The sequence below is a fragment of the Colletotrichum destructivum genome, chromosome 5 (assembly GCF_034447905.1).
Source record: "Colletotrichum destructivum chromosome 5, complete sequence".
Taxonomy (NCBI): domain Eukaryota; kingdom Fungi; phylum Ascomycota; class Sordariomycetes; order Glomerellales; family Glomerellaceae; genus Colletotrichum; species Colletotrichum destructivum.
In genome coordinates, this window is record NC_085900.1 from 2,487,569 (window position 1) to 2,515,401 (window position 27,833).

General features: G+C 59.1%; 10 protein-coding genes across 10 annotated transcripts; 7 read left to right on the forward strand and 3 right to left on the reverse strand.

Annotated features, from left to right (window-relative positions):
* Window positions 1–60: 60 nt before the first annotated feature.
* CDEST_08314 (uncharacterized protein) lies at window positions 61–539 on the forward strand (the record flags this gene model as incomplete). The annotated part of the gene is made up of 2 exons (XM_062924473.1): window positions 61–157; window positions 250–539. The coding sequence occupies 2 exons, from the start codon at window positions 61–63 to the stop codon at window positions 537–539; spliced, it is 387 nt and encodes a 128-aa protein (XP_062780524.1).
* A 534-nt stretch (window positions 540–1,073) lies between these two features.
* CDEST_08315 (Putative copper acquisition factor BIM1-like domain-containing protein) lies at window positions 1,074–2,464 on the reverse strand (the record flags this gene model as incomplete). Its single annotated transcript, XM_062924474.1, has 3 exons — window positions 1,911–2,464; window positions 1,775–1,846; window positions 1,074–1,645 (listed from the first exon to the last, which is right to left on the reverse strand). The coding sequence occupies exons 1-3, from the start codon at window positions 2,104–2,106 to the stop codon at window positions 1,074–1,076; spliced, it is 840 nt and encodes a 279-aa protein (XP_062780525.1). The 5' UTR covers window positions 2,107–2,464.
* Window positions 2,465–4,787: 2,323 nt separating this feature from the next.
* Window positions 4,788–5,942, forward strand: CDEST_08316 (uncharacterized protein; the record flags this gene model as incomplete). The annotated part of the gene is made up of 3 exons (XM_062924475.1): window positions 4,788–5,104; window positions 5,210–5,709; window positions 5,841–5,942. The coding sequence occupies exons 1-3, from the start codon at window positions 4,951–4,953 to the stop codon at window positions 5,940–5,942; spliced, it is 756 nt and encodes a 251-aa protein (XP_062780526.1). The 5' UTR covers window positions 4,788–4,950.
* Window positions 5,943–5,944: 2 nt separating this feature from the next.
* Window positions 5,945–9,060, reverse strand: CDEST_08317 (Putative multicopper oxidase, second cupredoxin domain, multicopper oxidase, copper-binding protein). The gene is made up of 4 exons (XM_062924476.1): window positions 8,270–9,060; window positions 7,442–8,160; window positions 6,714–7,376; window positions 5,945–6,639 (listed from the first exon to the last, which is right to left on the reverse strand). The coding sequence occupies exons 1-4, from the start codon at window positions 8,624–8,626 to the stop codon at window positions 6,561–6,563; spliced, it is 1,818 nt and encodes a 605-aa protein (XP_062780527.1). The 5' UTR covers window positions 8,627–9,060; the 3' UTR covers window positions 5,945–6,560.
* Window positions 9,061–9,455: 395 nt separating this feature from the next.
* Window positions 9,456–11,585, forward strand: CDEST_08318 (Putative Iron permease FTR1/Fip1/EfeU). The gene is made up of 4 exons (XM_062924477.1): window positions 9,456–10,013; window positions 10,105–10,787; window positions 10,877–10,963; window positions 11,032–11,585. Exons 1-4 carry the CDS (start codon window positions 9,989–9,991, stop codon window positions 11,278–11,280), a joined length of 1,044 nt encoding a protein of 347 aa, XP_062780528.1. The 5' UTR covers window positions 9,456–9,988; the 3' UTR covers window positions 11,281–11,585.
* Window positions 11,586–11,938: 353 nt separating this feature from the next.
* CDEST_08319 (Putative asparaginase/glutaminase, L-asparaginase, asparaginase/glutaminase, active site 2) lies at window positions 11,939–13,688 on the reverse strand (the record flags this gene model as incomplete). The annotated part of the gene is made up of 7 exons (XM_062924478.1): window positions 11,939–12,098; window positions 12,229–12,378; window positions 12,459–12,507; window positions 12,602–12,801; window positions 12,860–13,032; window positions 13,162–13,459; window positions 13,552–13,688. 7 exons carry the CDS (start codon window positions 13,686–13,688, stop codon window positions 11,939–11,941), a joined length of 1,167 nt encoding a protein of 388 aa, XP_062780529.1.
* Window positions 13,689–17,665: 3,977 nt separating this feature from the next.
* CDEST_08320 (uncharacterized protein) lies at window positions 17,666–18,825 on the forward strand. The gene is made up of 4 exons (XM_062924479.1): window positions 17,666–18,125; window positions 18,189–18,237; window positions 18,307–18,415; window positions 18,508–18,825. The coding sequence occupies exons 1-4, from the start codon at window positions 17,859–17,861 to the stop codon at window positions 18,638–18,640; spliced, it is 558 nt and encodes a 185-aa protein (XP_062780530.1). The 5' UTR covers window positions 17,666–17,858; the 3' UTR covers window positions 18,641–18,825.
* A 587-nt stretch (window positions 18,826–19,412) lies between these two features.
* CDEST_08321 (uncharacterized protein) lies at window positions 19,413–19,970 on the forward strand (the record flags this gene model as incomplete). The annotated part of the gene is made up of 2 exons (XM_062924480.1): window positions 19,413–19,447; window positions 19,502–19,970. 2 exons carry the CDS (start codon window positions 19,413–19,415, stop codon window positions 19,968–19,970), a joined length of 504 nt encoding a protein of 167 aa, XP_062780531.1.
* Window positions 19,971–21,242: 1,272 nt separating this feature from the next.
* CDEST_08322 (Putative glycoside hydrolase, family 35, Galactose-binding-like domain superfamily) lies at window positions 21,243–26,089 on the forward strand. The gene is made up of 16 exons (XM_062924481.1): window positions 21,243–21,488; window positions 21,569–21,623; window positions 21,706–21,728; window positions 21,803–21,847; window positions 21,947–22,274; window positions 22,389–22,532; window positions 22,659–22,793; window positions 22,871–22,890; window positions 22,953–22,973; window positions 23,044–23,246; window positions 23,347–23,439; window positions 23,514–23,551; window positions 23,616–23,766; window positions 23,879–24,292; window positions 24,418–24,717; window positions 24,861–26,089. Exons 1-16 carry the CDS (start codon window positions 21,355–21,357, stop codon window positions 25,820–25,822), a joined length of 3,066 nt encoding a protein of 1,021 aa, XP_062780532.1. The 5' UTR covers window positions 21,243–21,354; the 3' UTR covers window positions 25,823–26,089.
* On the forward strand, window positions 26,069–27,225 carry CDEST_08323 (Putative 2EXR domain-containing protein; the record flags this gene model as incomplete). Its single annotated transcript, XM_062924482.1, has 3 exons — window positions 26,069–26,087; window positions 26,276–26,484; window positions 26,569–27,225. 3 exons carry the CDS (start codon window positions 26,069–26,071, stop codon window positions 27,223–27,225), a joined length of 885 nt encoding a protein of 294 aa, XP_062780533.1.
* Window positions 27,226–27,833: the final 608 nt, after the last annotated feature.

Genomic DNA, 27,833 nt, shown 5'->3' on the forward strand with positions numbered 1-27,833 from the left:
TCCCCTTCCCGGGTTGGACATCAATAACCGACATACACCCCGCACTGACTCTTGAGAAACATGTCCGGAACCGCCCCGAACGATGCCGCGCCCGGCGACCCCGCCGCCGCCGACGACGGTATCCAGCAGTCGTCCCTGGGTGACGCGAACCAGCACGGTCAACCACAGCAAGTCTCCTGTTGTTTTCTACCAAGCAGAGAAAGGGAGGGAGAGAGAGAGAGAGAGAGAGAGAGAGAGAAAGAGAAAGAGAAAGACACACTAATCGCGCGGGTGGGTGCAGGTACGCCGTCGACGAGGCCAAGGACACCAACACCACCAACACCACCACCCACGACACGCCAGCCGCGGCGGGTCACCACGCGGGAGAGGCGGGCGACGCGGGCGACGGCGACGGCTCGAAGCACCACAAGGGCGCGCTGTCGGGCCTCGTGGACAACATCGTCAACAAGGCGCTGGGCTTCGGCGGCGCGTCCGAGGCGGCGGAGCGCAAGGCCGAGGCGGACCACCACCATCATCACCCGCCGGGCAGGCATCCTTGACCGGGGAGAGGCATGCGAGGCTGGACAAAGGTTTATCTGTGCGAGTGGTGCCATCGCGATCTTTTCGATGTATTGTACTTGTACGTATGGGCACTTGGGGGGAGTTCTTGCTTGCTTGCATGCATAGTCTTGTTGTTAGTGCCGGAATCCAGGGTCCTTTTTCGAACTGATATATACTCCCTGCTGTTCATCGCGAGTGCTTGAGAGTGTGTGTGCGTGTGAGTAAGTACAGCAACACTCTGCCCTCGACCGCCGAGCCAGAGAACGTGGTCACCAAGTCTGCCATTGCTGTATTGCAACTCGTATACAAAGGGAGACATACTCACATAACATCGTTGCTAAACTAAGAATTGGATATCATCTCATCGCATCGCACATATAACACATAATCCTCCCATTCCCCTCCCCCTCACCGAAACCACCCGTCCACCCCTCTTCGTTTCACATAACCAAACATGCTTCTTCCAATTAAGAAACACACCACAACGTCCCTCACACGAGACACTCCTCCAGAGACAGAACTCCCTTCTCTCCTCAGGGCAGGTTGTTCAGCTGGACGCTGTTCTGCGAGGACGAGTTCTTGCCGGCGATCCAGTGCTCCGAGTTGCGCGCGTTCTCCTCCATGCGGGCCAGCCTCGAGTTGCGCTTCTTCTGCTGGCTCTTGCGGTAGAAGAAGAGGGCGGCGCCAACAAGCAGACCCACGCCGGCGACGGCGCCGATGACGATGCCGGCGATGGCGCCGCCCGAGAGGCCGCCGCCGCCGCCGCCGCCGGACGACGAGCCGCTGTTGGAGGCCGAGTTGCTTGCCGACGCCGAGGGCGACGCGGTGGCGGCGATGTCGTCCTCGCCGGGCTCGGTGGCGTTGAAGCAGGGGATGCGGGTGTTGAAGGTGGCGGCGTCGACGTAGGTGATGTCGGAGCAGGCGTAGAAGGTTTGGTTGTGCGGGGCGTCCCAGTCGGCGCGGTAGATGATCTGGAGGGTGGCGTTGCCGCCGGCGGCCACGGAGGACGGTGGGTTGGGGATGTCGACGCAGGTGTGGCCCGGGTTCAGGTCGGCGACGGACTGCTCTTCGATGAGGGTGGTGAAGTCGCTGTTGGTCGTCGGGTCTGGGGTTGTGTGCGTTAGTGATGGAGGGGGGGGGGGGGGGGGGTGTCAAGGGGTGTTGTCCGTCGAGAGTTGTTGACGGGATTCAACAACAGCAGCAAGGGGGGCGGAGGCAGTTGTCATGGTCTTACCGTTCTTGTACGAGATGGAGATCTTGGTGTTGTAGTAGTCGTCCTGGGCAACGAGGGCAATCTTTCCGCCGACTGTGACTCTCGTGTTAGTTGTCTGGCTTGACACGACGGAATTATCAAGGGGGATTATCCTCACCCAAGGGAAACTGGGTCCGGTTGCCGACGCCGGCCCGGGAACCGCACGGCTCCTGGTTATCCATGTCTCCGCTCCAGACGCGGTCGGCCGGCCACATGAAGGCGGCGGGGCCCATCTCGTCGTCCTGCTTGGTGTGCTGGGCGCAGGCGACGGAGGCCAGGCCCAGGGCGAGGAAGGTCTTGACCGAAGTGTGCATTGTAAATGGTTTGACGGGGATGTTGTCTTGCGTTGAGGAGGCACACAAGGATGGGTTTGAAAAGAAGCTTCTTGTGTTCAAGACCCAAAGGACTGGGAACTGGGGAAGTAAGCTTGAATCAAGACGGATATCCGGCAGGATAGACGACCACAATCAGGGTGCGGCGTACGAGTGTGCGTACGACGACTGTGGGAAGTGGGAGGGAGGGAGAGAGAGAGAGAAAGAGGTAGATGTTGGGATTAAAGGGGGGGTGAGTGTCAGTTTCTTGCTGTCCCGGGAGTCGAGGGCAACGACGGTCAAGTTATACTACTGCAAGCCCGCCTCCCTCTCGCTCCATCTTGCATGCAGCAAGCAGGTCCTCTCCCCTCTTTCTCTTCTTCTTCTTCTTCTTCTTCTCCGAGTTGTCTTGGACCAGCCACCTACGGCCGAGCCCGCCCTCTCTCTCTCTCTCTCTCTCTCTCTCTCTCTTTCTCACATGCTTACAGTCCACAAGGCCGAAAGAGGCCAAGGCTCCCGCTTCCCAGGGTAACAGAGGGCGAATAGTCAGACAAGGAAAAAAAAAGCACGCAGTCACGGAGAGAGAGAGAGAGAGAGAAGGCAAAAAAGCTTGCACCGATGTGGCCCAGGACGTGGGAATCACGAATGGGGGTGGTGGTGCAGGTGGCGACGGGCGGTTCTTGGGCAGCAGGCCCGGCCGGGTCTTGGGAGACTTAGTCCTGGGCATGTACCGGGCATGTTCACGGCATGTTGTGTAAGTGTTTGTCAGATCAGGCTCGAGGCCCCGGGCAGGCGGAGTGAGGGGAGTGTGAGAGGGAGAGGAAAGGATACCATCTAGACGGCGGGCCAAGAAATGGAACAGGGAAGACCGCTGGGGGTGATGGCGAGTGGGAATACGAAGTTTCTTTGCCGTATAAAAACAAGTGGCAGTGTGTGTCCAAGGTCAAGCGTGTGTCCCTCGGCCGCTGTATGGGCCGGTTCCACGTCCTAAGGTCCAAGGACCAACGAACGGCGTCCTCCCGGCAGAGGAGGGAGGGGGGTGGAAAGTGTGGCTGTCGGATAAGGTCCCTTGGCAAATGCTGCGGTTGCAGTATGCAGAGAAGCGTAGGAGCGGGTGTGGCTCCGAGGTGATATGGACTATGGAGAGGAGAGTCTTGGTGGGTGGGAGGAGGCAGAGGGGAGACGCAGAGGTCTCGATGCCGATGAGATGTTTATTTACAACTATGCAGTATCCTGTGTGGATACAGTAGAGCTAATGTGTAGTAGTACACTAATAGATAGGTTAAGGTACATGGGGAAAACTCATTCTCCCCCCCCCCCTTGGGGCCTTGTTTATCAGATGTCTCTGCCCAATGAAAAGAACATGTTGGGTGTCCGTCCCCGCCCACCGGACCGCTTGGCGGCATGGGAAGCAATATAAGACGAGGCCGGAACGGGAAATGGTGCGCCGGCGGGTGTCGGCGGCCGGGGTGGTTGGTTGGTAGGCTCGTCTTGCTGGTGCCACCCCTCGAACTGATGTGATTGATAAGATTAGATGCATCACGAGATCCGCCGAATCTCCGCCCAGGCGCGCATTTGAGTTGGGACTTGAATCAACTTTCTCTCCTCCCACCCCCACATATCTTGACAGGGATGAGCCATGGGATGATATGGACCACCGATGGACCATGGGCCATGGATCATGCCGTTGACATCGCAGGCCGACCTCGCCTGCAGGGATCTCTAGGGCATCTTGGGGACGCGCCGATAAACGCCGCCAGGCATCCCCCCCCCCCTCACGCCACGAACAGTCATACACCACTTACACCAAGCCAGGACGATATCGGTGAGGCACAGGACTCAGGACCGGCCAGACAGTCCCTTTCGGGAAGCCCAGTCGGCGCTGCCGCATGTTTCTGGCCCCTTGGCATCAGCTCACCGGAATTCTCGGCCTTCCGAGGCGGCGGGCATGGACATGAACATAGGCGTGGACATGGACGTGGACATGCGTCGGGGGGGGGGGGGGGGGGGGGGGGGGAGGAGGAGGAGGAGGAGGAGGAGAAGTTCTGCTAATCTGGACAATCGTTCCAATATCCTTCAGCCACTAATTCCTCACGACCCTCTTTGGCTCGTTTCTCTACTGCTCCTCATGTCCTCATCGTCATCCTCATCCTGCCTCTCTACCCCCTTCCTTGCCGGCCTCCTTAGTCAACACCCATGCCCGACGTATCATGCATGTACACTTAGAGTTGCGTTGGCTCGGCGGCTATCCGACCACCCACGCTGCCCATGGTACGACCTTCATGGGCATCCCATAAGCCTAGTCTTCTTGACGGATATTAGACTCTAGTACATACACACACACACGCACAAACATGTGCGCGCTCTTCGGCGATCCGGGGCAAATCCGAGCATCACCACCCACAGTTATGGAGACTTGCTGGCCCTGCTCGGCTTGCCGTGCTCGTCATGCCTTGCTCGTCCTGCCCTGCCATGCCCTGCCCGTCCCGGCCCCTGACCCTGCTCGATGATGTCCGTTTCCTCTCGTACCTGAGCCACAGACCACTAGACTGGCTGACGCATGCATGCGTGGTAAAATGAAGGCTTCTCGATCCCGTTCACGTTACTGTCCCTGTTCTTGAACCTGGCTTGATGCTGTGGTGGACAACCTGCAACACGCACGCATATAATACCCTCTTCTCCCAGCCATCTTCCCATCTAACCCACCCCCCCTTCCTCCTATCCCACTCCTCACGCTCGCTTCATCCCTCTCTCTCCCGATTGGCATCCAGACAATTCCCTCATACCCAATCATCTCATCACATCTCCAGCATCTCATCCCTTCTTCCCTCCCCAAAAGACACCAAGATGCGTTCGTTCGTTACCTGCGCCGTCCTGGCCTCCGTCGCCTCCATCGCTGCCGCCCAGGTCGCCCACCCTCTCTTCGAGTACCCCGACACCGTCCCCCTCGAGAAGCGCCAGGAGCCCGGTACCCCGCGCTACCAGTGCCACGAAGACTGCGGTGAGACACCTCTCTCTTTCTCTCTCTGTGTCTTTCTGTCTTTCTTTATTCTGCAGCCGGCCTCACCTTCACACCAAACGGACCAACACTAACACCCCATCCCAGGCCTTCTCATCTCCCTCGGCCGCACCGAGGGCTACTGCGACAGCGCCGAGTTCAACGAGCGCTACGGCCGCTGCATGGCCTGCGCCAACACCGAGGGCATCTGGATGTACTACCGCGGCAGCGTCACCGCCGCCGCCGCCGAGTGCGGTCTGGACGCCGTCCCCAGCCCCTCCGGCGCCGCCGCCGCTCCGGCCACAACCACCGCCGCCCCGGCTCCCGCCACCACCACTGCCGCTCCGGCTCCCCCGGTCATCACCACCACCTCTGCCGCTGCCGTCACTGAGCCCGCCGTGTCCGACACCTCCTCCGCCGCCGCCCCTCCCGCCGGAGCTTCTTCCTCTTCTTCTGCCGCTGCCGCCGCCTCCTCCTCGTCGTCTGCCGCCGGCGTCCCCGCCACCACCCTCTCGACCCAGGCCACCGGCGCCGCCGCCACGACCGGCGCCGCCACCGGCACCTCCACCGCCACCCGCGTCCACTCCATTGGGACCTCCGTCGTCATTGTATGTGTCGCCTGGGCCTGGTCTATGCTGTAGAACGCTGTTTTATGTGTAATGCGCGCATGACCGAAAAATGAAATCATGAGAAAGATGCACTGTTTTGTTAACTTTTTGTCCTTTCCCTCTCTGTGTAGCCCTCCGGAACGCCCACCCCTACCGTCGTCTTCGCCGGCGCCGGTAAGAACGCCGCCGCCGTCGGTCTCGGCCTCGTCGGCATGGTCCTCGCCGCCTTTTAAGAAAGAAAGAAAGAAAGAAAGACCCGGGATCTTGAGTTGTGTGCTGGCGAAAGGAATTGGGTCGTCTGATGGACGAGTAATTTGAGACTCGGTCTGATTCGGGCGCCACGTCGGGGAATGTACATAGGGCAGCGAAGCCGACGCCCGACGGCCTCCGGACCGCAAGGGTTTTTTTTATTATTACTATTCGCCCGAGACGCGGTTTGCGTTCACGTGTGTATGATAGCGCGCTTGTTGTTACACGATTTGGGGAGACGGTTTAATCAAATCCTAATAAGTCTCCTTCGTCCATGGCCAGCCCTCGTCAAACTGTGTCCAGACCGTGATTGTATCCGAGTAATGCTTGCACACTCGGAGCCCGTCGCAAGTTGATTCAGGCGCGGCGTGCGATGGGACTGGGCATGAATGGCCCAAGCCAAGATAAGGGTCCTCCGCTGGAGTAGAGACGTGACAGATGCTGCCATCGGATCCATACCCCCTGGCCGTCACTCTGTGAACCCTCTGCCCTGCCGGATTGGTGATGCAAAGAAATTGGCATCAATTTGCTGAAAATTCAATACTACGTGGTATAAGGTATATATATATGCATGGAAAATGGCACCGGATACATTGTCGCTTTTATTCATCCCTGTCCCGGGATCTGGACGCGGCGCGGTCCTCGATGCTCGCCTCCTTGTCCGAGTCCATGGCTCCGTACCTGTGCTATGAGTCAGCTCACCGTCCGGCACGACACACCACGCCGGGAGACGGCAGAGGAACAACACTACGCACCACGAGATGACGGCCAAGCCCAGGAAGGCGGCGACGCAGCTGAAGAACATGGCGACGTAGCCCTTGGGCGTGAAGCCCTCCGGCAGCGGGGCGGGGGGCCTGTTCTCGCCGCGCAGGTCGAGCGGGTCCTTGGTGTTGCCCGCGGCGTTGCCCTCGGTCGGGACGCGTGCGGCGCGGCACGCTTCCAGGTGGTCCTCGGGGACGGCGCGGCCCTGCAGGGCCTCGGGTGCCTCGACGATGGTGGCGATGAGGCCCTGGTCCATGTGCCACTCGATGTGGCAGTGGAACAGCCACACGCCGGGGTTGTCGGCGCGGAAGCGGATGACGAAGTTGCCGTTGCCCTCGACGAGGAGGGTGTCTCGGCGCATGGGGTGGCGGGGGAAGGCGACGCCGGTGCCGGAGCCGGTGCCGTTCGCGAAGGCGCCGGCGTCCTCGTCGGAGCGGTGGATGACCTGGAACTGGTGGCCGTGCAGGTGGAAGGGGTGCTTGCCGTCGTCCTCGTTGTTGAGGACGATCTCGACGACGTCGTTGCGCCGGAGCACGTGCGGGATCGTGTAGGTGCCGTAGACGCGCGGGTTCGCGGCGTGGGCGGCGCCGACGGTGAGGGCCGTGTAGAGCGAGGGGACCTTGGGCAGGACGTACGTCTTGTCGTTGAAGAAGGCGCTGCGCTCAGTGGTCAGTTTTTTCGTTGCCGAGACAGAAGACAGAAGACAGAAAAGCAGCCTTACTAATTTGCGCCGTCGCCGAGGTTGTCCATCTTGACGTTGAAGCTTAAAGAGTAGTCGACCCTGTCGTAAATCTCCTCCCGGTCGACAGGGACCAGCTCAAAGTCGTCAAAGGGGTCGAACTCGTCGACGGCGGCGGGCTCCGGCAGGGGCTTGTGGTCGTCGTAGACGAGCCAGCCCGTGACGTTGGGGTTGAGGCCGTCGGGGATGACGTCGAAGAGGTCCTCGTCCATGGCACCGACGATGGCGAAGTTGCCGGCCGAGGCGTCGTCCCTGGTCGTCAGGAGGACGCTGTAGCGCTGGGCCGGGGCGATGTACAGCATGTCGGCGGCGGCCTCGTCGGTCCAGACGCCGTCGACCTCGACGACGCGCAGCGGGTGGCCCTCGAACCAGACGTAGTGCGAGGCGAAGGCGCCGATGTTGACCATGCGCACGAGGTAGGTCTTGCCGGGCTGGACGTTGACCTTGAGGTTCTGCGTGTCGTTCATGAGGGCCGAGTTGGGCACGGGCTCGGCGCCGGTGGGGTTCTCGACGCTGATCAGCTCCTTGATGAGGGCCCGGGTCGACCGGTGATACCAGTCGGAGAAGGTGATGACGAGCTCCTCGTCATACTTGCCCTCGTAGGGGCCCTTGGGGTCGTGGATGACCAGGGGGCCGCGGAGGCCCTCGGGGTACTGGCCGTCGTTGTGGGCGTGGTACCAGTAGGTGCCGACTTGGTCAAACTGGCGAAGCGCGTGAGCTTTACCGAGTGTAGAAGACCATCACCGGGTATGGAAGACCATCACCGGCGGGTATGAGTCGTGAAGGGGGGGGGAGGGGGCTAGGGCTCACCTTGAAATCATACGTAAAAGACTTCCCCGGCGGGATGGCGCACTGGGTGATGCCGACGGCGCCGTCCATGTGGTTCGTGCCGTTCTGGAACATGCCGTGGAAGTGGAGGCTGGTGCTCGCGTTGCCCAGGTGGTTGTGGACGGTGAGGACGAGGCGGTCGCCCTTGTCGGCCTCGATGAGCGGCAGCGGCCACTGGCCGTTGACGGCGATGGTGGGCTTGTCGAAGGCGCCGTCCGGGTTGGCCAGGACCCATCCGATGTTCCAATCGAGCTCGATGGTCTTTGCCAGGACGGAGGAGGTTAAGAGGAGCGCCAGGACGGCGAAGCGGGCCAAGAAGGCCGATGCGAGGGAGGCCATGATGGCTGTGTGTGAGTGAGTGAGTGTGTGTGTGTGTGTGTGTGTATGTGAGTGGGCGAGTGTGAATTGCCTCAACAGACGACTGGCGCGTGCTTTGACCTATGGGTGGCTGACTTGGGTGGGTTCCCTGTTGTCGCCTGTCTGACCGTCGTGGGTTCTCGCTCGGCTCTCCGTCTCAAGTCGAAAGGGCGGGCGAGAGAGAGAGAGAGAGAGAGAGTTCGATCGTGATTCATAGACTGGTCAGAGATCCCACAGAAAACAGCAACATCCACGAACCGGGCCGAGCGCGGAGGACATTGGACGGATTCCCCCGGGGTGGGTTTTGATGGATGTGGGCGGCGGCGATGGCGACGGAAGATCGGAGGGGCGACAGAATCGATACAAGGCAGGTGGACGCGAGTGAGACAACACAGGGGAAGAAAAGAATTCGAAGGAAAAAAAAAAAAAAAAGAACAAAAAAAAGACACACGTGAAAAAGGGTCGCCTGATGCAAAATTGCAGCACGCCGAGGGGGGGGGAAAAAACCGACGTCTTGGCGATCTGATAAGGGGAAAGCCGCGTTTCGCGCCCCCGTTGAAGGACCCTGTAGCATCCGCCCATGAGTGGATACTCCCGGTTTTATCTGATCCTACAGCGTCTTGTTCCCACTGTACTTTCGAAGCGTCACCACTGAAAAAGAAGCTCTGTCCCCCCCCCGGTCCCCACTCCGCCCTCGGCTTTGCGGCGCTAGCTCGCTGCGCTGGCGCAACTCCGGGAAAACCCTTCCACAGTCGAGAGGTACGTATCTTTTCATAGGTAGGTAGGTAGGTAAGGCATTTTCACATTTCCACATCTCCACACAACACATGCAGCTCACACACATGCGCACACAAATCCCTCGGGACCACCCTTCTTTCTTCTCCCTTTTCGCTCCTCGGCGCAAAGCCGCTTATTCCTGCCCCCGATCGTCTTCCGCATCGTCCGTCTTCCGTCGTCCGTCGTCCGTCGCCCGTCTATGCTTCGAAGCCATCTTCATCCTCCTGCGATGCCATCACTCTCCACGCTGCCGTAGCTGTAGCCCTCGCCCTTCAAAGCCAAACGTCCATCCCGGCATCAGAGTCCATCGTCCAGACCTCCCTTTGCCTCCCCTTGGAGCTCCAAACTTTCAAAACTTCAACGTCGCGCCCGCTGTAGCTCGGCCGTTCCTTATTGGACCACGTGCCTCACTCATTCCCCGGCGCCACATCCTCTCATCCTCGACCTCCACTCCACCGGCTGGCTCTCATCCTCCTCACTCTCAGTCTCATCTCATCCTCACTCACGGTGACTCTCATCTCACCCCTCACTCACTCGCATATCGTGTCGCATCCCATCAAACTCGAAATGGAAGACCTCTTCTCCCTCCCCAGTATGTAAATCCTGAACCCCATGAACCCCCCCCCCCCCTACCTACCCTTCGTCCCTCACTCACTAACAACCATAACCACAACCCCTTCCAGTCTTCTTCATCACCTTCCGCGAGTCCCTCGAGACCGCCATCATCGTCTCCGTCCTTCTCGCCTTCATCAAGCGCACCCTCGCCACCAAGGATGACCCGGCCCTGCAGCACAAGATGGAGCGGCAGGTCTGGCTCGGCACCGCCGCCGGCCTCTTCACCTGCGTCATCATCGCCATGGCCATCATCAGCGGCATCCACAGCCTGGGCGCCGACCGCTTCGCCGCCGCCGAGAGCATCTGGGAGGGCATCTTCTCCCTCGGCGCCTCCCTCATCATCACTGCCATGGGCGCCGTCCTGCTGCGCGTCACAAAGCTCCAGGACAAGTGGCGCCTCAAGCTGTCCAAGGCCCTGAGCGCCACCGAGTCCCACGACGGGCCCTTCCGCGACCGCCTCAAGTACCTCGGCGAGAAGTACGCCCTGTTCCTGCTGCCCTTCATCACCGTCCTGCGCGAAGGCTTCGAGGGCGTGCTCTTCATCGCCGGCGTCGGCGTCAGCGAGACCGCCGCCTCCATCGCCCTGTCCGCCGTCCTGGGCCTCGCCCTCGGCGCCGTCGTCGGTTACTTCATCTACAGAGGCTCCAAGACGGCGCCCATCCAGGTCTTCCTCATCGTCTCGACCTGTTTCCTGTACCTCATTGCCGCCGGCCTCTTTTCCAAGGGCGTGTGGCACTTTGAGCAGAATGAGGTGAGTGAACTTTAACCCCCCCCCTTTTCCCCTTTCTCTTTCGACCGAGCTTCCCTGAGGCAGAAAGACTAACCAACATGCCGTGAAAGTGGAACAAGATCGTCGGAGGCGACGCCGCCGAGCTCGGCTCCGGGCCCGGGTCCTACGACATCCGCAGAAGTGTCTGGCACGTCAACGTAAGTAACCCATTCATCTCCACCTCCCCTTCTCCCGCCGAAAGCGCTCTCTGACAAATCCCCCTCAGTGCTGCAACCCCGACCTCAACGGCGGTGGCTTCTGGGGTATCTTCAACGCCGTCCTCGGCTGGCAGAACTCGGCCACCGTCGGCTCCGTCGTCTCGTACAACCTGTACTGGGTCGCCGTCGCCACGGGCTTCTTCACCATGATCTGCCGGGAGAAGGGCTACTGGCCCTTCGCCAGGAAGGAAACCAAGCAGGAGCTGGGCCACGAGGGCGACGACCAAGAGCCGCTTCTCAGCCGGCCCGCGAGGTAAGTCGGCCCACCTTTGCCCGGCGATCCAGGCGAACGACGGGGGGTACTTGTCCCTCTCCCCGGTCTCTAGCCCCATGTCCGTGAAACACCGGCAAGAGGTGTTCCATCACCTCCCAAAGGCGATTAGTTTTTACTTTTTTGTGTGTGTGGATCATGTCGAGAGGTTCACGTCCCGAAAGACGACGACGCCTCGAAGAAACAGTATATATAGTCTCGCGACGTTCATCATATCCTGTACATACAAAACTATGTATCCGGACATAACCAAATCTGACCGCACATCCTGACGTACCTCTCTAGACTCTTGTCCTTTGGCCTGGATGCGTCTCCCGGTTTCTCGGCAGACAGGCCAAAGCTGGCGTAGGCGACATTTGCCGTCGGCCTAGACTTCCAGCCAGCCGTGCTCTGGTCCTGGCCGCATCTGCCATATTGATGAGGCCACCTGGTTCACTGGTGCTGCCGTGGCGTGCTGCTCCAAACCCCAACAACCCAGGATAGGGCGTGAAATTGCGGGGTCTCTTTTCTCTTGTGCAAGATGGTGTGTGTTAATTAATGTACTTTTACCGACAATGCGTTGGGGCAGACCAGTCACGCAAAGTCACGTAAGACCTTCCAAGACCAAACAATGTATGCTATCCGCCGCCCTGCGGACCCCTCGTTCAAGGGTAATACAGCTCCCGGCTCGCGGGGTTATCGTATACGGCGCTCCGCAGCGGGTGCTCGAACAGGTCCCGGATCGCCTCCAGGCCGTACCCGGCGTTGATAGCGAGCTGCAGCATGACGCGCGCCTGCTCGCCGCCGAGGTAGCTTGAGTAGATGCTGTGCGGGGAAGGGGTCAGTTACATTCAAAACGTATGAAAAGAAACCCAAGATCGGATCGGGGGGAGGATGCGTAGGGAGAGGAGGAGGAGGAGCGGCAGTAGCAGCAGCAGCAACAGCAGCAACATACACGGGCTCGAGGACGGGACGGGGGACAGCGGCGCCCGAGGCCGGGCGCGGGGCGGCGACGGTCGGGATCCCCTTCTCGAAGAGGTCGGCGGCCGCGGCCTTGGCTTCGTTGCTGAGGGACGCCGCGCCGGGTCCGAGGATCACGAGGCCTCTGGGGAAGACCGATGTCAGCCAAACTCTCTGACGTTCTTCCTGGACCGGTGGTCCTGCCGAAGGGGCGGGGAAACTTACTTTGCGCCGTTCGCGACAGCGGCGTGCATCGACGAGGCGTCGAAGCCCTCTGCCGAGTGTCAGTCGTCAGCACCACACGATGTCTGCCCCCCACCCCCCCCCCCCAAAAAAAACGACTGCTTTCTGCTCCGAGAGAAACTCACGATGGCAGTAGACGACGGCCACGGCCGGCAGCTCCGTCGTATCGGACACGTCAAAGTGGGGCCGTCCGGTCGGGTACGCGGCGCCGAAGAAGTAGAACGGCTGGCCCGCGAGGAAGGCCCCGAGGCTGCCCTGCTCGAGCGCCTTGAACGTGTCGGGCGTGTTGGCGTTGAGCTTAGTCGAGTAGTAGACCGAGGTGATCCTGGATTGGTTTTGTCGTCAGTGAAGCCTAGTTCGGCGTATGACAAACACAAACTCACCTGTCGTTGAAGGCGATGAGGGCGCCGCGGTCGCGCGAGGACGGCGACGCGGCGGCAGCGACCGCCTGGTAGATGTTGGAGTAGCCGTCCGGCGAGACGTAGGTGTCGGGACGCATCGCCCCCGTGGCCACGAACGGCTTGGAGCAGTTGAAAGTCAGGTCGACGCCGAAGGACTATCGCCCAATCCCCCAATGGGAATCGTTAGTGAAGCCGCTCTCTCTCTCTCTCTCTCTCTCTCTCACACACACACACACACACACATATCTCTCTCATTCGACTCGAAAACGCCGGGACAAACTCACCGTCTCCTCGAGGGTGTCAGTACCGTGCAGCATGACGGCGCCGGCGACGTCGCTGCCCTCGGCGCAGAGCTGCCGGTTGGCGTGCTGGCTGACGTTGAGGTACAGCGACGAATTGACCCCCGCGCTGCCTCCGGGGGCGGGCGCGAAGGGCACGACGGCGAGCTGCGCGACGCGCAGGACCTCGGTGACGTTCCCGACGAGGTCCTCGGCCGTCGGGTTGTCGCCGTCGCCGTACGCGATGTTGTCGAGCCGGCTGTAGTTGGAGGCTGAGAGGATCGTGCCGCCGGTGCTGTAGATGCTGCGCGGGGAAAGGGTGTCCGGTCAGTTACGGCTCGAGACATGTATGTGTGTGTGTGTGTGTGTGTGTGTGTGATGAGTCGGTGGACTTACATGACTTTGGGGAGGGACGGGTCCGTCGAGATCCAGTCGAGGTCCCAGTCGTTCTTGGTCTCGTTGGACCGCAGCGTCGGCGAGGCGAGCGCACCTGTGGCCAAGGCCAGGGCGGCGGTGAGGAACTGAGGGAGCATCGTGGCGGTGGGAAGAGAGATGTAAGCCTCGACGGCGGATCGACCTGGGCTGCTCGGGAGTAGAGATGGAATGGGAAGCCTCCTTCCTCCCTCCCCTTTATGCCGTGCACGATGTCTCGTCTTTATATCCCTTTCAAAAGGCAACGTTTGCGACCTCCATGTGGACGTCTCGTCCCCATCCTTATCCCTTCTTGGCACGTCGCGTCAGCGTCGTTTCCATGACTTCGCGAATCATGGGGAGGTCGTCATCTCTTGCGTCTTTCCGTTGGGGGTTGAGGCTTCCGACTCACTCAAGCACCCGACGACCGCTCTCCGTCGGATGAGCCACGTGCGCCGCGATCGTCGCCCCCGGTCGCCGATGGCCAAGCCTGCGGTGTTGGGATCGTCGGGGATTTGGTGGAGCGGAGCCCATCACGACTGCTATTTATGGCTTGGCGACGACCAAACTATTACCATTGAGAAACCTCCCCCAAAGGGAAAGATCTCTGAATGCGCCGACGGACCACGAGAATAGGGGAGGGGGGTTGGCTGCATTTACCGGGAACTGCACGTCAGTTTTCACAATGCTTACCTGCACGACTTCACGACCGACCGACCGCCTTGGCTATGTGTCTTCCCTCAACTTCTCACGGTACGCCACCGGCCGGCGCCGCGGGTATGTATGCTCACACTCGGAAGACGACCGGGTCCCGTCCGATGCTCCGAGATTGCGCGGCATCGGGAGACGCCGGGGGTTGGCCCGCCGTGGCTGAGCCCCCGAGCCCGGTAATGCGGTGGGGGGACTATGACGTCGGACCAGCAAAAAAAAAACCTCTGTGGACCGAAGATGCGCAATTTTCTTTCTTTCTTTTCTTTCTGGTCCTATCCTTGGGTTGTCCCGAGTCATCGACTGGAAGGGAGGGGGCCTCATGAGTCGAGACACCCTCTGCCTGCTGGACCGCGAGGTCGAAGAGGTTCCCTTTTATCATGGATGTCTCGCAATAAGGGTCAAGAGGGGGCCGTCAATGTCCAACAAGATGCGGCGGTTTTATTTTATTCTATTTTTTTTTATTTTTGGGAAGTAGCTAATTCTGCTTAAGAATGAACAATTACCTCATCCACAAACTTACCACGGATGCCCATCTCGAACCAGTTGTTTACACGCTTGAACACCCAAGCCAACAGTTGAAGAGGATCATCACCAACTCGCGTGTCAGGGTCGCAATTGCTTGGCGCATCCACCCAGAAGGGGAGGGGGCGTCGTGGACGGCCGATCCTGGTCTTGATCTCGTGGAAGGCAGGCAGTGCGCGGTATGGCGTGCTGCGTGGGTTGCCCCTTGGAATAGAACAAGTCTTTTGTCGTGTTTCTGCATCTTGCTTCTGTGCAGCTTCACGACTGCCTTGGTGTTCTCGGCCCATCCATCTCAATGACGGTAAGCAGCATTGACGTCGGGATTGATATTGGGGGACGGCTCGTCGCGGGCTCGATGCGGAAGATGGTCTTGTTTATATATGGCCGCTGCGACCGTGGTACTTTGCACTCACACGCCTGTCGCCCCAAGACGGGGAGACTTGCCGGCGTCGGCCGTCGGCGATGTCGGAGCAGATCACCCACTCGGATGGCGACCTCACACCGGGGATGCAGAGTTACCTCCGCGTCGAGCTCTCCGACATGGCGAACGGCGGGGATGCCCTCGCGTCTGGAATGGTTTATACTGTCGTGATCTGCCCATCAGAGTCGGCACCGGATGGAAACAGCTGGTCTCATGACCGTTACTGCGCAACTGCTCAGGTGTCTTAACAGCGAGCGTAGGCTCGTGAGATAGTGCCTGGGTTCCCGGTTTCTCAGTCGCTGGTACGTCCTTGTCAGGGCACAGCCGTCGAACGCTCTACGGGCCGATGAAACGGGGCGACAAGTCGGCTTCACGGGGGTAGTCTCGGCGGTTGTTCCGCGAGAGATCGGGGCTGGAAACAGCGCTCGGTGACGCCGTAACCCCGGCATCGGAATATGAGGCAAGAGAGCAACATCAAGACAGCACCCAATCGTGTATTCTCTCTTATCCCGACCACTCGAATACGTCTTGCCATCCTACTCCATAGGGCATTAGACAGCTTTCGGGACGTGTGTCTTGATTTGCGGCTCGGCCGCCTGGCAGAAGAAGTGTCATTCTTCTTCTCAAACTTTTAGCAGTAATAGCAGCGACAATCAGCTCACTTTTTTTTTTGAGGCTCTGTTCAATCTGGTGAGGCCGTCGAGCCCGCACGCAGTCTCCCGCGCTCCCGTGTAGGGGTGTTCGGCCCCGGCGCCGAGAAACCCGCCCCACCTGCCGGACCCGCCCCATTTTTCCATCATTCCCCGCGGGACGGCGATTGAGATACCGGAGCGCGTCTCTGTAGACTTCTCCGCCCAGCGTCCGGAGTTATGCAGGCTGAGGTCTTAGTCCAACGAGAAAAAGTGGTTTGTCGCGGCGCTTCCAATTGGGGTTGCAAACTCTGGGTGCTGCCACATACTTTCAGACAGGGCCGCCTCTTGGGCGATTGGTGTAGCATCGGGACCAAATCTACTTTCTTGGTCGTGAACTATCACCAAGACCCATTGTCAGTTTGCAAACACCGTTGAGTCACACTCGCTTTGAGAAACTGCCGTGGGTATGAAGAGGTGCTATGCAAGACAGACGCCTGGCTGGCTTCCATTCCCCCGCTGTCCCTCGTCTCGACGACAGGACGCCGGGAGTCAGTCGCGATGAGGCCGACGTCCCGCAGTGAAACGACTTTTCAAGGCCGTCCATCGTCTCTGGAAGGGGGCAAAATTGCCTAGAATGGAAATCCTGAAAGCTCAAAGCCTCTGGAAACAACGGCGTCGGCTAGTCGAGTCTTTGGTTAAAAAGGGCAGCCAGAGCCATCATACCCCCCCCCCCCACGGGAACCGATCTGGATCATTCGCGATGTGCGAGACAAACGGGGTCGCTCTCGTCTCAAATTTCGTTCCAACTCTCGTTCTGAGCAAGGAAACAAGGTTTATTTTTGGTTTTTGGTTTTGTAAACAACAGCACCCCCCCAACGCCAAGGAAGACCCTGTCAAAGTTCAGGTCATTGCCAGGCACTTACTGGGTAGACCCGGCGATGTTGCGCCCACAGAACCATCAAGAAAGGAGGTTGAACTCTCTCTCTCTCTCTCTCTCCCTCCCGCATGCAGTGGTCATCGAATACGAATGCCTCCGTACGATGTAGAAACGACAGACCCATCCACAGGGCTGGGCGCAGCCATGCCGGGCTAGGGAGGTCGAGGGGGGTTTCTTTTGAGTTCTGTGTTGCTCTCTACATTGAGAAGACAGAAAAAGCGGCACACTGCCGCAACCCAACATTGACGTACACCGTAGGAGATTGTTAAAAGCCCATCGAGATCGACGGAAACCTTCGCCCAACGAACCCTTGCCCGGCGGCCCCTTCTCTCCCCCTCGCTAGACCTCAAGGGATGCATACCAACGATAACTGTCGAGTGATAGAAGGCGGTGCGTCCTTATTATAGCAGAGCCAAGGAGTGTGTGTCTGTGTGTATGTGCGGAAATCACCGCAGCCACCGTCCGCCAGGGTTCATGCCACAGAAACATCTTTCGGATCGTCCAATGCATCCGAGTCAGTTCAGACGAAAAAGACTTAAATTCGGATCAGCACGCCCGCCAAACGGGTTGCCCTCGGACCGTCCGCCATGCCGGCTTCCAGTGTTTCTTTCATTTGCAACTCCAAACCTTGTCATGGATGCCGGTAGTTGGTGACGCCCATAAAGTCGACGGGTGCGCCGTTCCCGATATTAACCCCCTCCAAAGTCTAATCAGTCGACTCCGGAACACTCGGGCGAAGGAGTCTCTTTTTACTGAGAGCATAAGGCAATGTAACGTACACATAGTTCTGGGAAACGAACCATCATAGTTCGAGGCCGGGGTGCCGTTGCGTGCGGTCATTGGAGATTGGGAAATCCTGCCTCTTGGCTGCGGGAAGGCAGAGAGAGAGCCTTTGGGCTGAGAGAGGGACGACTTGAGGATAAATAACTCTGCCCCTTCGCGTCGGTTCTCCTGAAGAATAGCTGAAGATCTCTACCACTCCACAAGTCGTCGTTGTCGTTGTTGGTCGCTCTCATAGTCACTCCTTTTAATACAACATACAACCAAACAAAAGTCACTCGCTTTCAACATGAAGAGCTTCAGCACCCTCCTTCTCGCCGCGACGGGCGTCATGTCCGCCGCCGTCGGCAAGCCCATCGAGAAGCGCACCACGGGCAACGACCTGAACTACAACAGCAGGATCATGAACTCTGCCGCGTACGGACGGTTCCTCGACACCGAGGTCGTCTCGGCGGTCAGCCTGCACGCCCGCCATGAGGGGCCCGAGCCCGAGCCCGACGCGAACCGCACCGTGGTCACCCCGGAGAACATCTTTGTGCTCCAGTGCACCGAGCCCGTGAGTTTGCGCGTGTGGTCCCGCTCGACATCGGGACATGGTAGCTAAACACAAGAATTACAGGGTTTCCGCGGCGACTGCCTCGTCTTCGGCGCCACCCCCGGCGACTGTGGTGAGTTCCGAGTTGTGTTTTTATGAAGGAAGAAACGGGACCTGGTTCACTGACACAACACGCGCGCAGTCTCCTACTTCGACTACCAGTCCGGCAACTCGACCCAGATCAGCTCCCGCTTCAACGACAACGTCACCTCCCTGTCCACCAACACCGGCGGGAAGTGCCAGTTCTACAAGTGCGTATATCCCTCCCAGCGACGGACGGACAAGACAGCCGGCCGCCCAATATATCAAAAGTGTTCTGACTTGTATAATAACAACCGTACAGGTTCCGCGGCTGCAACGACAAGGGCGACGACCGTGGTCTCACGTCCTCGTACAACTACAACCTGGGCGTCTCGCTCCCCGATGACCCCCGCACCGTCGAGTACGAGAACGAGATCACCTCGTGGAGGTGCTAGATGGGCCGGCCGTAGGCAGGACGGCAAGCGGAGATGCGGCACACCGCAGTCAGCCGTTGAAATTTGTAGCCCAACTCTCTCTGTCATTGATAGTGAAAGCGTTAGAAAATCATCAGCGTGTGCCCGCCGCCGGTATAGGTTCAAATCAAGCAAGCATCTGCCGATGTCGTCTCTACAAACATGCAATCAATCGTTCATTGCCGGTCTATTTGGCTTAATTGAAACGGACTTACACACGTCGCAGGCGCTCTCTAGTCCGTACTGGGATGAAGCGAGGCCCGTACGGGGGGGGGCACTGCATAGGTTCCGTATTACCATATCGGGCGGTGTTTGATCAATCCAGTGGCTCTCATTGGGTCTGCATCGTCGTATTGGGGTTCGGGGGGGCGTCGTGACGTTCAGCCGCCATGCAGGCGACGCTCGCCTGGACTGGGGGACGGACAATACAATATTATGTGACGTGCCGATTCGGCCAGCAAGCAGGACATTCATGCTGAATACCGTCCTGGAGACCGGGTAAACAAGACATGGTATATCGTCAGGCAAGCCCAGGTGCGAGTGAGGATGGGCGGCGTTCACTACGAGTTGAGCCTGATTAGAACGGGTTCGTCCGGTGGCTTCTAAGCAACTTTGGCGAGCAGTGTGTGTATATAAATTGGCCCCAAATCATGAGAATCGCTGTCTGTGGGAAGAGACAAAGGCATCGGCGGGCTCTTTTCTTCAACGAGCAGGACGGATCTCGAATCTCCCAAAGACGATGCTCACGCTCAAGATGCTTGTACTGCTGCTCCTCGGCTTTTTGGACCTGTCAGTTGCTCGTCTTACAACCTGTACCGCGGGCCGTGGCTGACAAGAAGACAGAGGGGTCCGGGGCCAGGCTATCACCCTCACGCCGTCGACGATCGACCACCGCACGAGGACCGTCACGGTCATCAAGCCGTTGACCCAAGCCGCCGTCAGCACCACAACCCAGGTCGTCACCACGGCTATAACAACCACAGTCACCACGGCCACGACGGCAACGGTCACCGAGACCACTACGAAGGCGGCTACTGCCACGGCCACAATCACTGCCACGGTCACGGCCACGGCCACGACAACGATCACGGCGCCCTGCTCCCCGGCCGGCTGTCCCACCGTCACGGCCACCGGCGCCGTCTGCAGGAGCTGCTTCGTCGCCCAGTGCACCACGACGTCGACCGTCACGAGGTCCTGCAGCTGCCCGGCCTCGCTTGCCACGACGACGGCCGACTTTGGGTGCGACCAGCCCGGCGTTTGCAACAGGATCGGATGCAGGACGGTGTTTGCCGTGGCGACGCCGGCCTGTTGAGTTGAGGGGGGGGGGGGGGGGGAAGGTCTGGCCGGATCGAACGGCGGCAGCTGGTGGGGGTATGCCATGACGCCGTTTTCGTTCGAATTTGGTCGATGTGAGTTGTTGTCGGGTTGCGGGAACCAAATCTCACTTGGGCGAGGCTTGGTCTAGGCTGGATGAGCCCAGTGGCTCATGGTTCCCACGTCAGCCCCCAAGAGATACTTGTTTGGTGCGGGTGCTGCGCGATGCTTGGCCGCCCAGGAACCGGCTGCTGCAATACATATAGGCTGATGTTGGATGGACGGTGTGGGTTTGTCGGGCAACCAGCGCGTCCGGGTTATGTTGGCCGTTCTGCCATGAGGGGGATGCGGTTCTAACGCTGTGGATACTGGGATATCACGCAATGAGAAGACGAAGGGCTTGAGTACATTGGCATCTGGACGGCTCGCCGACTGCTCCATGGGTTTCTTTTACGGGGGGCGTGTTGCGTTGCCGACGAGACTGATGTCACCCGCGTGCTCTTTAAGCTTGTTTTATTTGTGTGTGTTTCCTCCGCCTCCCCTCCGGCACCCTCCGAGGAGTGACATAAAAAGTGGACATCGGCTCATGATGTTGCGACGCACCTCGGATTCGTGTTAGTTGCCGAGGCAGAGAGGGAGGGAGGGAGAGTGAGAGTGAAAGAGTTAAGAGACTCTTTTGAATGGACCACCAAACACACAACATCCCTCCATCCGCAAGACTACAATACAAGCACACTACTAACCAAGGTTGTCGGTGAAATGGTCGGTTAAAATGAGCCCATTGAATTTTTTTAGATGCGCTACTGCAGGAGCCGGCGGACGGGCGCGCGCTGCAAAGCTGTGAAAATGACATCAAAAGTCCTGGTGATTGCTGCGGTTAGCGGAATCGCGGGGGCGGACCGGGGGGGGGGAGGAGGGGGAACAAGACCGGGGACAGGACAAGACCGGGGGACAAGACCGGGGGAAAAGACCGGGATCGTATTGGAGATCGTCTGGGGGGGGCAAGGGAGGATTCTGTGCCAATTTCCCCCCCTCATGATTCCCCGCAGTCGTCGGCTCCTTCAACACCGAGGGCGTTTGTCCGGATGCTACGCTATTTTCAACGGGCCGCCGCCGTGTGGACTTTTGGTGTAAACAATGGAGGAGGGAGATGGGGACCGGGTGGTGGAGGAGGAGGAGGAGGAGGAGGAGGAGGAGGAGGAGGAGGAGGAGAGAGAGCCCGTCATCGAGGCAGGCAGGGTTGGTTTGATTCTTCTTTAATAAAAAGATTCTTCCCCGGCCAATTAGGCCGGTTGCTTCACTCTTTTGTGTGTGTGGTTTGTATCGTGTTGAGTCAAGTTTCCAAGCAACACGCAACTGAAGAAACACATTTGCGCTTCACGATGAGACTTGGGTTGAAAGCCGGCGCCGGCCTCCTCTGGCTCGCCGCGTCGCTCTGCGGCGGCTCGCACGGCGTTTCGGCGCAGGAGGTCGAATGGCCGATCCACGACAACGGCCTCAACCAGGTCGTCCAATGGTGAGTTGTTCCCCCCATTGTATTGTGTTGTGCTGTGTTGTGTTGATGATGTTCGATACTGACAACGCCGCTCCATGCAGGGATCACCACAGCTACATCGTCAATGGCGAGAGACTCTTTGTCTTTTCAGGAGAAGTAAGCAACCGAACAAGCATCGCCGTGTTTGCTATCATGGGCATCATACTAACCTCTCTCTCTCTCTCTCTTTCACTCACAGTTCCACTACTGGCGTATCCCCGTGTTTGTAACCCACGTCCTACCAACAAACCCCCGTACAAGACACCAACACTAACAACAACAACACCACCGTGAAGGCCTGAACTCTGGCGAGACCTCCTCGAGAAGGTCAAGGCGGCTGGGTAAGACAACACGATGGAGACAGACCCCTGAGCCTGAACCTGGCACCTGAACAGGGCAACATGACAACGAGCTCCTCAAGAAACTGACCGTCAAAACAGCTTCAATGCCTTCTCCATCTACAACCACTGGGGCTACCACAACCCCACGCCCGGCGTCCTCGACTTCGACACGGGCGCCCACAACTTCACCTCCATCATGACCGTCGCCAAGGAGCTCGGCATCTACCTCATCATCCGCCCCGGGCCCTACGTCAACGCCGAGACCAACGCCGGCGGCTTCCCGCTCTGGCTCACCACCGGCGAGTACGGCTCCCTGCGCAACGACGACCCGCGGTACACCGAGGCCTGGACCCCGTACTGGTCCGAGATCTCCAAGATCATCACGCCCCACCTCGTCACCAACGGCGGCAACGTCCTCATGTTCCAGGTAAGAAGAAAAGACCTCCCAGCCGTCTCGGGTCCCTTTGCTTGCTTGTGTGTGTGGACCCAATTTTCTCGAGTGCTGGCTGAACCGTTGTGATCCGTTTCCGACACCTTATAGATCGAGAACGAGCTCAACGGACAGTGGAAGAACATCCCCAACCGCGTCCTGAACCCGCCCATCGCCAACTACATGCAGCTCCTCCAGGACAGCGCCCGCGAGAACGGCATCGACGTGCCCCTGGCCCACAACGCGCCCAACATGGTGAGATGATCCCATCCCATCCTATCCCGTCCCATCCCATCCCATCCTGCTCGGGAGAGGCATGGGGTCATGACATGACGCGCCTCGACGGCACCCCGCTGACGGTCCTCCCCCTTCTCTGTGCAGCGAGGCTTCTCCTGGTCAAAGGACTTTTCCAATGCTACTGGAAACGTCGACGTGGTCGGTGTCGACAGTTACCCGTCGTGCTGGAGCTGCAACTTGAGCGAGTGCACCGGCACCAACGGACAATACACCCCTTACGTGAGTTGATCCTCTCCCCTTCCGTCTTGACAGTCTCTTGTGAACGGTGCTAACCAACTTTGACTTGACTATTATAGTTGACCCAAGACTACTACACGTAAGGGATTTGATCTGTTTTGTCCCCGAAGATCAGGAATAGCTAACACATATCTCAAACAGCTATTTCACAATCCAGTCCCCGTAAGTTGTCACTCTGTACACCCCTTTCCCAGTCAGCACATATCTCTAACAGAAAACAAAACCTCACCAGGTCGCAGCCGAACTTCCTGCCAGAGTTCCAAGGAGGCTCGTACAACCCCTGGGGCGGCCCTGAGGGAGGTTGCCCCGGCGACATCGGCGCCGACTTCGCCAACATCTTCTACCGCGACCTCATCTACCAGCGCGTCACCGCCATCTCCCTATACATGATGTTCGGCGGCACCAACTGGGGGTGGCTCGCCTGCCCCGTCGTCGGTAAGTTCATACATCTGGCTGCTCACACAAGAGGACCCCGGCCTCTGAAAGCCAACCTGAGGGGGTTGTGAGGGATATACTAACACCGGGGGAACAACAGCATCGAGCTACGACTACTCATCTCCAGTGTCCGAGAACCGAATCATCGGCAGCAAGTTCTACGAGACGAAGCTTCTGACGCTGTTCACCAGAGGTTAGTCAGTCCTGAATGAAGCGTTCCGCTGAAGGAAACCTTGTTGTTTTGCAACGCTGATCTCCCTTTCGAAGTGGCCAAGGACCTGACAAAGACCGAGAGAGTCGGAAACGTGAGTGATTGACCTGAACAATGACAAACGATACATCAGTCAATATTGACTCGCAACCCCCCAGGGAACCGGGTACACGACCAACGCGGCCATCGGCACCTCGGAGCTTCGCAACGTCGACAACGACGCCGCCTTCTACGTCGTCCGCCACGCTTACACGCCGTCCAACACCAACGAGGCGTTCAAGCTCTCCGTCAAGACGTCCCAGGGCTCCTGTGAGTTTCTTTCTCATGTCCACTGACCGCATGAGGCCTACATCTTGTTCCAAACCAGGCTTATGTGTGCCCTGCATGCTCTTTTGACTGAACGCTGACCACCACCCCCAAGTCACCATCCCCCAGCACGGCAGCTCCATCGCCATCAACGGCCACCAGGCCAAGGTCCTCGTCACCGACTTCGCCTTTGGCGACAAGACGCTGCTGTACTCCACCGCCGAGGTACTGAGCTACATCGTCGCCGACGGCCGCGAGGTCATTGCCCTGTGGCTGCCCGAGGGCGAGGCCGGCGAGTTCACCGTCACGGGCGTCACCTCCGCCGAGGTCGTCGGCGCGGCCAACGTCGCCGACTTCGCCGCCTACCCGGGCGAGACCAACGTCACCGTCGCCTACACCCAGAAGAAGGGAATCACCCTCGTCGACCTCGGCGACGGCTCCCGCGCCGTCCTCCTCGACCGCACCGCCGCCTACCTCTTCTGGGTGCCCACCCTCGACAACGACCCCTTTGCCCCGGCCAACAACACTGGTGAGTGTTTTTCTCCTTTTTTCCCACCCTTCTCGTCTTTTGTCTTTCTTTCCCTGAGAGAAATAGAGAGAGACAGAGAGACAAAACATACAAGACACATCTTGCTAATGAACCCATCTCGGCAGTCTTCGTCCAGGGACCGTACCTCGTCCGCTCCGCCTCCTTCAACGAGACGAGCCGCGGCCTGGATCTCCGCGGAGACGCCGACAAGGAGACGACTATCACCGTCTTCGCCTCGGCCTCGCTCTGCTCCCTCACCTGGAACGGTAAGAAGCTCGAGATCCTCTCGAGGGACGGCAACACATTTACGGCCAAGATCGACGGCCCGCCCAAGTTCGAGCTCCCCGCCCTGGGCCCTTGGAAGGTCCACGACAGTCTCCCCGAGATCGCGACCGACTACGAGGCCACATCCGATAGCTGGGTTGGTATGTGTTTTTCTCTCTTTTATTTGTATCTCTATCACTTTCTCTGTTCTCACTCCCTGTGTCTTCACCATCTCTATCACTACCTGTTCCTCTCTCCCTGCCCACCCGACCCATAAACAAACAAAACCTAACACCCTCCTCAGTCGCCGACAAAAACACCACGTTCAACTCGGTCAAGCCGGCCGCCAACAACCCCGTCCTCTACGTCGACGAGTACGACATCCACGTCGGGAACCACATCTACCGCGCCACGTTCCCCACCACCGACGACGCCCCGACCGGCGTCTTCCTCAACGTCACCGGCGGCCTCGCCTTCGGCTACTCCGTCTGGCTGAACTCGCACTACCTCGGCTCCTACCTCGGCCTGTCCTACCTCGGCGCCGATGCCCGCGACTTCTCCTTCGCCAACGCCACCCTCGTCGACGCCGGGGCCGGCGACAACGTGCTCGTCGTCGTCATGGACAACTCGGGCCACGACCTGCGCGAGGCCGCCCTCGCCCCGCGCGGCATCTCCAACGCCACCCTCCTCGGCCCGGCCGCCCAGGACTACAAGTTCTCCGAGTGGAAGATCGCCGGCACCGCCGGCCGCAACGACCTCGTCGACACCGTCCGCGGCCCCATCAACGAGGGCGGCCTGTCCGCCGAGCGCGTCGGCGCCCACCTGCCTGGCTACCCAGACTCGGACTGGGAATCCTTCGTCTCCGACGGCGGCGCTCTCTCCGTCCCGGACGCCGGCATCCGCATCTTCCGCACCGTCGTGCCCCTCGACGTGCCCGCGGGCCTCGACGTCTCCGTCTCGTTCCGCTTCACCGCCGCCCAGGACGACACCAACCGCCTGCGCGCCCTCCTCTTCGTCAACGGCTACCAGTACGGCCGCTTCAACCCCTACATCGGCAACCAGATCCACTTCCCCGTGCCGACGGGCATCCTCGACTACGCCGGCGACAACACCATCGCCGTCGCCGTCTGGAGCCAGGCCGCCGAGGGCGTCGCCCTCAAGGTCGAGTGGCAGGTCGACTACGTCCACACGTCCAGCTTCGACATGGGCTTCGACACCAAGTCGCTGAGGCCCGACTGGGACGAGAGCCGTCTGGCGTTTGCCTGAGTGGTGATGGTGGCGGTGGTGTAGCAGGACACATTTCGGCGTAGGTCCTTGTTATAGGCGCCGCGTCTTTGATTCAACAGACATCTTGCAACTAAAAGAATGGTCATAATGATAACTTGCATGTGCTTTGTGATTCTTGATTTGTTGATGCTGGAACTCTGTGTCTTGAAGACTCGCAAGTGGGGTGCTGGAGACTTGAACAAAGTGGCCCATAGTTTCACCCTTTGATTCCGAATAACCAAAACCATGGAAATGCTGGAACGACGTGGACGAATTTGTTCCCTCCTTCAAACTCATCCATCGAGCTTCTGGGCCTTTCCAGACCCTGGAGTCTCGGCGGTGTAAACAACCGCTTCAGGCCCTTAAGAACGGACACTTGATCCCATATCAGGCTCATGGTTTCCGCTCCAGGCCAGCCTCCAACACCGACAACAACATTAATAACAACAACAGCATTCATGTGTGACCCGACGTCTTTCGACTTCTTCGGCGATTTACCAAAGGAGCTACGCCTCAAGGTCTGGAAAGCCGCCCTCCGAGCCGAAAACGGCCGGCTCGTGGCCGCGGCGCCCCATCGCGACGACTTCTCCTGCCGAGGCGGCGAACTCCCCGCCGTCGCAGCCGTCAACCGCGAGAGCCGAGGGGAGTTTCTGCGATTCCACGTCCCCCTGCCCAACCCGTAATGCCCAGAACGCGTGTACTTCAACCCGCACGTCGACGGCCTCGTCCTCGGCCCCGTTATCGAGCACGAGCCCGGCACCGACTACGCCGCCCTGTCGCCGATGGAGCTGGACAGCCACGTCCTCGGGTACGCGGTCGACGCGCCTCCCTTGACCCAGACGGCTCGCGAGCAGGTTCGAGACGTGAGGCTCCACGACTTCGACTTCGCCTGCCGCGTGAGGCGCGGCATCCGGGACGGTGACCCGAGAGCCGACGTCGGGCCCCCCGAGGCGTCTGGCATCGTCCGGATGCCTCGCCTCCGCTTCCCGAATCTGTCGAGCATCTGGATCGCCAACCTGTTCGCCTTCGACCCGGGCTTCCAGGTCCTCGCCAGCAACGGCGCCCTTGGCCCTGTCGCCTTCACGGACCTCCTCCACGTCGGCCTGAACTACCGCCACTCGCCGTCGTCCGGCAGGACCAGCGTGGCCCGGTATCCCATGCGTGACGCCGACATCTCGGAGGGTTGCCGGTCCGTCCGCATGCCGCCGGACCTGGTGGGCACGCCGCCGCACTTCTTCATCCGTATCGACCTGCGGGACGACGATGGCGATGACGAAGACGATGAGTCTGTGCCTGACGGCTGGGCGCTTCTCGACTCGAGGTCGGGTGATAGTACCGAAGACCTTCGCTTGTGGAACTCGACAGTCAAGTATGTCGCTCTGCGTTTGAGGGAGGATGACTAAGTTGCTGGGGGTTGAGAAGGCGGGACAGACTCACGTCGTTGAGATGCTCGGCTTAGAATCGGATTTGGCGATGGCGGCGACAGGACGCATGATGCCCATGTGTCATTCTCAATGGTTGACTAGAGCAAATCACTTCTTATAAGCAGGTCTAAGGTCTTGTTAAGTGAACGTATCAAACATCTCAATGTTTGACTCTTACTGCTAGTACAGAGGGAAAACGATGTATTAAACATTTTATGAGTGCGTTTTACTCGTACATTTCAAGCAAATCTCATCGATCTTTCCCTTTTTGCCTCCTCCTTCCTTAACTTCTTGCTCACATCTTTGATCCTCGCCTTCTCACTCTCGCATTTACACACTCAACTTCTCACTCTCACGTTTTAATTCTCATCTTCTCCTCCGTAACTTCGCCTACGTCTCTCACCGACACGTAACCTACCTACGTATCTTCGCCTACTAACTCAAACATCTTCACTTTGGCCTTCTAACTTTTACCTCTTCACATCCGCCTTCTCACTTGCGCTTTCCCGTTCCAACTTCTTGTTCTTGCCTTCCCGTTCCTCGCCTTCTCATCCTCATTCTCCTCCTCATCACCTTCCAAATTCGCC